We start from the raw sequence: 6,887 nt of genomic DNA, 5'->3' as shown, positions 1-6,887 counted from the left end.
CTCTAGGTTCCATCGTACCTGGAGGTTGACATTGCTGGTGTTGTCATGGCTCTGGGCAAGGTCAGGGCAGCTCTGGCCGCCCCAGGGCCTGAGAAAGAAGCAAAGAGAAAGAATGAGCAGCTTCCATTCCCCACGGCCATCATCCTAGACGCTAGCCCTCTCCCCACCGCTTCCAGTAATAGTTGCAATAGTTGTAATAGTTGGGGAAGTGTGAGCCTCTACTGCTCTTTCCCTGGGCTGGTTACCTCCTTCCTGGAGGCAGAGAAAGAGACAGGTGAGCTAGAATCAAATTTAGAAGGGATAGACATTGATCAAGATGCACCGTGCTGGGGGGAGGGAAGGGACAGTGGGACGACAAGCGAAGGGGTAACAATGATCGACAAGTAATGTCTCATTGCCTTACTCATGTAACTGTAACCCCTCTGCACAGCTTAACAATAAAATAAAAATTTTTTAAATGCACTGTCCTCATAAATTGACATGATGAATCAAAACTCCTTTGTACAACTATTTAAAATAATAACAAAAATGTAAATAAACAACATTTTTTAAAATAATGGGGCCTGGGCCTGTGTCAGGGTCAAAGTGCAGGGACACAGGTTTGAATGACTTTATAGCACCATGTCTGCTGAAAGCCTCCTGGATGTCAGAGTTAGCACCATACTCTCTCCTCTCCACCCCACCCCCATCATGGAGCTTGAACTTTGGCCTGGACGCTGTCCCTCATCTGTTCAGCTCAAGGCTGTACTCTACCACTTGAGCCACAGCGCCACTTCTGGCCTTTTCTGTTTATGTGGTATTGAGGAATCAAACCCAGGGCCTCATGCATGTGATGCAAACACTCTACCACTAAGCCACCTTCCCAGTCCAGCACCATGCTTTGTACCTACCTGTATTTTTGTGTGTGTGTATGTGTGTGTGTATGAGTGTGTGTGTGTGTGTGTGTGTTTGCCAATGTGCCAGTACTGGGACTTGAACTCATGGCCTGGGCACTATTCCTTAGCTTTTTCACTCAATGTTGGCATTCTACCACTTGAGCCAAACAGCTCTATTTCTGTCTTCTTGGTGATAATTGGAGATAAGAATCTCATGAACTAAGCTGGGCACCATTGGCTCGTGACTGTAATCCTAGCAGCTCAGGAGGCTGAGATCTGAGGATCTCCGTTCAAAGTCAGCCAAGGCAGGAACATCCACGAGACTCTTATCTCCAATTAACCACCAGAAAACCGGAAGTGGCACTGTGGCTCAAGTGGTAGAACACTTACCTTGAGCTGAAGAGCTCAAGGACAGTGCCAGGCCCAGAGTTCAAGCCCCATGACTGACAAAAAAAAATCTCATGAACTTTTCTACCTGGACTGGCTTTGAACCACAATTCTCAGCTTCCTAAGTAGAGAGGATTATAGGTATGAGTCACTTGTTCCTGACATCTACCTGGATTTTAAGATTCATAACAATCATAGCAGATGGATATAGTGTCCCCAATTTTCCAGGTAAGAAAACTGAGGCCCAGAAAAGCAAAGTGACTTGCTCAGAGTCACATAGCTAGTGTTAGGATCGACTGTCACGTTCCAGTGATTGGTTGGGCACCACTGCACTAGTAGGGACAACACAAAGGCAGTGAGTGCCTTGCCTCAGGTCCCCTCCCTGGGCACAGCAGGAATCAGAGGCTCGGGCCTTGGTTAGGGGTCCCATTCCCACAGCTGGTAAGTGTCATCACGCAGGCCCTGCAGCCTCTCCCCTGCTCTGCTTACTCCTGCCTCACCTGTACCCCAAGCCCGGGGCTCTCTGAGTTGAGAGAGGGAGAAGGGCAGCTGGGCCTATAGGGCAGGTTGCTGCCAGACAGGGTAAAGGCAGAGGGTGTGTCTATCAGATGATGGTGGGCAGGGCCCTGGCAGGGAGTGGGCACCCGAGGGCATGGAGTGGCTAGGCCCTCCCCTCTTTAGGGTGAGAGAGTAGTATAAAGCCCTCCCCTCATTCCCCTCCACACCCTCATCTCTCCTGGGGGCAGCAGGCTGAGGACAGCTGTGTCATGATAAGATCAGAACAAATTGCCTGGTAACAGTGTAGACATACAAACACCCCACACTTGACAGTACACCCACATTCGTTGCCTGCATAGGGACTGGGAGCTACTGGGGCCCTCTCAGATTCTTACTATCCCACTCCTGGCCATTGGGCTCAGCCATCCACAGAGAAGTTTCTTTCCTTCCAATCAGATATCAGCTACCCCAGATAAACTCAGAGGGGTGAAGCAACTTGCTGAAGGTCACCCAGAGAGGAGAACCTGGGGTTACAAGCCTGAGCCTTCCAGCTTGAAGTCTGGCCATTTGCCAAACAACAGTTTCAGGATGTGAGCTCTGGAGTAAAACTGTGGAAATGTGTACCCCAGCTCCACCACCTCCAACTGTGTGACTCCAGGCAGGTGACTTCACCTCTCGGAACCTCCATTTCCGGATGTGAATCACTGGAAATACACGCTTCATCGGGCTGCCATGAAGATTACATGAAATAATCCAGGTAACCACGAAGCAAGTGGCAAATAAAGCTTTATTGTTATTGCAGTCTACAGCTTTTCTGTAGGTGCAGATGACAGGGAGGCATCTCAGCACGGCTTCTAAGAGCAAAGACAGCACAATCCAAGACAAGTCCGGAACCTGTCACTCAAGACAAACGGATGTGAAGACCAAAGGGACATTGACCTGTGATGTCAGAATCAAAGTCCACAGCCAAAGGAGGAACTACCCCATCTGCCTTTAAACTGTCTCTGGGGAGGACACTGTCCACAGGCCGCTGGCATGACTTAGGAAATTATTATTATTTTTTTTAAATTAAGGTCTTAAAAGAGCATAGGGAGTTTCCACAGTTCACAGATCTCACACTGAACCACATGTGTTGTTGCTCAGAAGTACCCATACACGCTGATTTAAACACATTGTATTCTAACACACACACACACACACACACACACACACACACACCTACACTCCGGGCAGCCCACCGGCTTTTCTCATTCCCCCCTCACCTATCCCGGGATCTGGCCACCTCTGAGGTCTCCATTCCCCTGCGCTCCTTTCGGACCCCAAGTCCAGCCAGGAGTCGGGCCAGGCGGGCCCCCAGGCCCCTGCGCCGCTTAGTCATGGCGAGATCCAGGCCTGGGGCTCGGACTGAGGGACACTTGTTGGCGACGGGCCACCCGGATCCGCTGCCCAGGTGGAGAAGCACCTCCTCCGGCCCGCCCTCCCCTGTGCAAACAGCCGCCCGCCCGCGGCTGTGGGCGGGGTCAAGGCCCCGCGGCACACGGTGTCTCCCCTGGGTTCCGCTCCCACCCTGGCCAGCTGGCCCAGGACTCTCGGTCGGAGTCAGGCGCCCAGCTCCACGCTCGATCTCCTTGCTCTCTGTCTGGTCCGCACAGCTTCCCCAAGCCTCTGAAACGAGCCAGAGGCTGACGGGTGAGCGCAACCTCGAAGCTGCCCAAAGAGTTTGGATTTGGGGGTGTGGCTGGGAGGCGGGGCTGAGCGGAGGGAGCCCCAGCGCAAGGGGCGGGGCCTTCGCTACGGGGGCGGGGACGTGGTGGTGGGCGTGGTCTCGGTGGCTGGGCGGGGCCGCCCTGTTAGGTTCACCGGCCGAGCGCGGTAACGCGGTGACCAGGGTGGGCTCGGAAGCTGGCCCTCGTTGCTGGTGGGACCCAAGCCCACCTGTCATTGCCCGACCGTGCTGGGCTCAGTGCGAGGGTTCTGTGTCCTGGAGCCACTTTAAACAGAGCGGGAATGTCGTTCCGCGCCGAGATGGAGGGGCCGCTCCGAAACCCGCAGAGGCGCGGCGGGCGCCCCCTGCCGGAAGGCGGCCTCACGCACCCAGCCCAGCCGCTCTGCTGAAAATCGTCCTGGCCTCGTGCCTCCCAGGCAGCGTTCTTCCCACGGAGGCTGGGAGCACGGCATGCCTGGAGCATTTGAGGGCATCTCCTGCGATGCAGGGACGCAGCCATCAGAGGTGGAGCTGTTGCTCCAGCCTTTACCAGAAGTAGCTGAGGGACAAGGCCCTGAGAGCAAACCGCAGTACCAGCGCAGTACCCGCAGGAAGGAAAGGGGAGGGAAAGGGAGGGGTAGGAGAAGGGGAAGGGACTCAGTGGTAGGGTGCTTACTTTGCATGCATGAGGCCCTGGGTTCGATTCCTCAGCACCATGTAAACAGAAAAAGCCAGAAGTGAAGTGGCGCTGTGGCTCAAGTGGTTGAGCACTAGCCTTGAGCTGAAGAGCTAGGGGAAGAGTGCCCAGGCCCCGAGTTCAGGCCCCACAACCGACAAAAAGCAAAGAAAGAGAAAGGGCTGGGAATGTGGCTTAGTGGTGCCTAGTATTCATGAAGTCCTGGGTTCAATTCCTCAGTACCACATAAAGAGAAAAAGCCAGAAGTTGCGCCGTGGCTCAAGTGGTAGAGTGCTAGCCTGGAGCAAAAAGAAGCTCAGGGACAGTGTCTAGTCCTTGAGTTCAATCCCCAGGACTGGAAAAAAAAACAGAAAACAAAGAGAGGGAAGGAAAGGAAAGGAGGGAGGAAGGGAGGAAGGAGGGAGGGAAGCAGAGAGAGAGGAGGGAGGGAGCTAGGAAGTAAGGAAGATGGGGCACAGAGGGAGAAGGAAAGAGGAAAGGGGAGAGGAGGGGAATGGACCAAGTGTCTTGTCCTGGGCAGCACAATCTGCACATGGCAGAGTCCTGGAAGGACTGTCCACTGGGGAGACCAGATGGACAGCTCTGTCCCAGATAGGTCATATACAGAAGAAGAACCCAAATCCAGCCTGGGATAGATGTCTGCAGGCTCCCATCTGACACACAGACTCTTCCAGGCCATTTCCCCAGACCTGCATCCAGGCGAAGTGTAAGGATCATCAATTGCCCAGAGACTCAGAACATCCCAACTCAGCAGTGGGGAAAACCTTTACTTTCTCTTTACCCCTTCTCCCCAGGGGAGTCCTGGGAAGACACTGACTCCAGTGCTCAGGCTAGCTGTTTTCCCTGAGACACAGAGGACATCTGGACCTTGTCCACATGCCAGCCCAGCTGCTGCTCTGACGGTGCTACCACAAGATCTAGTGCTCCCTGGTCCCACTGGGCGAGAGACTCCAGGGACAGGTGGGTTTGTGCTAGCCGCGCTAGGCATGCGGCTGATGGTGCACCGTCAGCTGATTATGCTGGGTAAAGCGATGTGGGCAGAAGCCGCCCTGGAAACGCTGGGTCCTCCAGTGCAGGCACAGGTGGGTCTTGAGGTTGCTGGAGCTGCTGAATCGCTTGTGGCACATCTGATTAGAATGGACACTCACATCAACTCTACCCTCTGGGCCGGCTCAGCATCTCTCACTCCCTCTGTGTCTTGAACACATTCCTCTATACAATTCCCTATCAGATGCATGCCTGGAAGCTCTTCCTAGTAATTTCTGCCTGGGATCACAGTATGTGGCCCATAGGAGCCAAGCAGACTCAGGTTAATGTCCTTCATTTACTCTGTGTATCCTTATAGAAATCACTTCTCAGGGCTGGGGAATGTGGCTTAGAGGTAGAGTGTTTGCCTAGCATGCATGAAGCCCTGAGTTTCATTTCTCAGTACCACATCCACAGGAAAAAAAAAAACTGGAAGTAGCTCTGTAGCTGTCCTTGAGCAAAACAAGCTCAGAGATAGTGCCCAAGCCCTGAGTTCAAGCCCCAAGACTGACAAAAACAAAAGTCACTTCTCTCCGAGCCTTATTGAAAACATATGACTGTTAACTCCTAGCCTCATGGTTAGGATAGACTGAATGGGATCATCATACAGAACCTTTACTTCTGAGGCTGCAGCATCAGTGGGTGTAATCAGCATTATCTGGGGGTGGGGACCACATAGTCTTCCACAGGAGGTCTATATTTCTATATTATGGAGAAAAAGCTGAGGCCAGAGGGTAATGCCACTAGTCAAAGGTCACACAGCAAGTTGGAGGAGAGGCTGAGATTTGCACACAAGTCTTCTGATTCGATAGCCTACACAGAACCACTACACTGCTCTAATTTCTGCCCCTGTAAACAGAGAGAATCTCTGCTCTCTGACCTCCTGCGAAATGAGGTCAGGCTCCAAGAAGGAGGTCTCTACTGATCTAATGGTTTTCCTACTTAGGTTCTTCGCATATGCTGCATTCTTAACTCCTGTGAGAACCCTGAAAAGCCAGTCAGTAATGGGTATACATTCCTTGGGATCCTCAAGTTCATTCTTTTCTGTTCATAGTCATACGAATCTATTCCTTCCTCCAATATCATTCATCCCAAAATGGAAGGGAAGGTAATTCCCCCGCCCCCCGCCTCTCCCACACACACACTTTCCCCTACTATTCTCTATCCTCTGTGTCCATCTCTACTTGCTCAAAAGGATTGGACTGGAAGGTCAGGTGGTATAACTCCAGGGAACTAGAAGTCCTCAGGCTGCAGGTGTGCAGGGAGTGGGGGAGGTCTCACCAGGCATTGGTGGGGCCGCTCCCCAGTGTGCACCAAGTGGTGCTTCTGCAAGTGAGCCAGCTGGGTGAAGCTCTTCTGACACAGGGCACACTGGAATGGACGCTCCCCGCTGTGCACGCGCAGGTGGACCTGAGCCAGGGGAGAGACATGCTGCCAGCTGCCCAGAGCCCCTGGCAGGGCCTAGGGTTTTCTCCAGATCTCTGCTGAAATCTAAGCCCCTTAGTCTCCTGGCCTCTCTCCTAACACCTCCCTGGAGGCCCAACTATCACCCCCAGAATGCTCACACTCTTTCTGTTTTTTGTTTTTATTTTTTTGGGGGTCCGATCGTGGGGCCTGAACTCTGGGCCTGGGCGCTGTCCCTCAGCTCTTCAGCTCAAGGCTAGCACTCTACCACTTGAGCCACAGCGCCACTTCCGGC

The 6,887-nt window shown here is 53.1% G+C and overlaps 1 protein-coding gene across 1 annotated transcript in view; it reads right to left on the bottom strand.

Moving 5' to 3' along the window:
* Positions 1–4,987: 4,987 nt before the first annotated feature.
* The window catches only part of Znf683 (zinc finger protein 683), a 9,440-nt gene continuing 7,540 nt past the window's right edge, over positions 4,988–6,887 (bottom strand). The window contains 3 exon segments of the mRNA XM_013033715.1: positions 4,988–5,145; positions 5,148–5,289; positions 6,470–6,598. Coding sequence (XP_012889169.1) covers positions 4,988–5,145; positions 5,148–5,289; positions 6,470–6,598 — 429 coding nt within the window.

This window comes from Dipodomys ordii, unplaced genomic scaffold (assembly GCF_000151885.1).
Source record: "Dipodomys ordii isolate 6190 unplaced genomic scaffold, Dord_2.0 Scaffold6, whole genome shotgun sequence".
Lineage (NCBI taxonomy): Eukaryota > Metazoa > Chordata > Mammalia > Rodentia > Heteromyidae > Dipodomys > Dipodomys ordii.
Note: the sequence above shows the minus strand (reverse complement) of the source record. Positions and strands in the feature narration are given on the sequence as shown.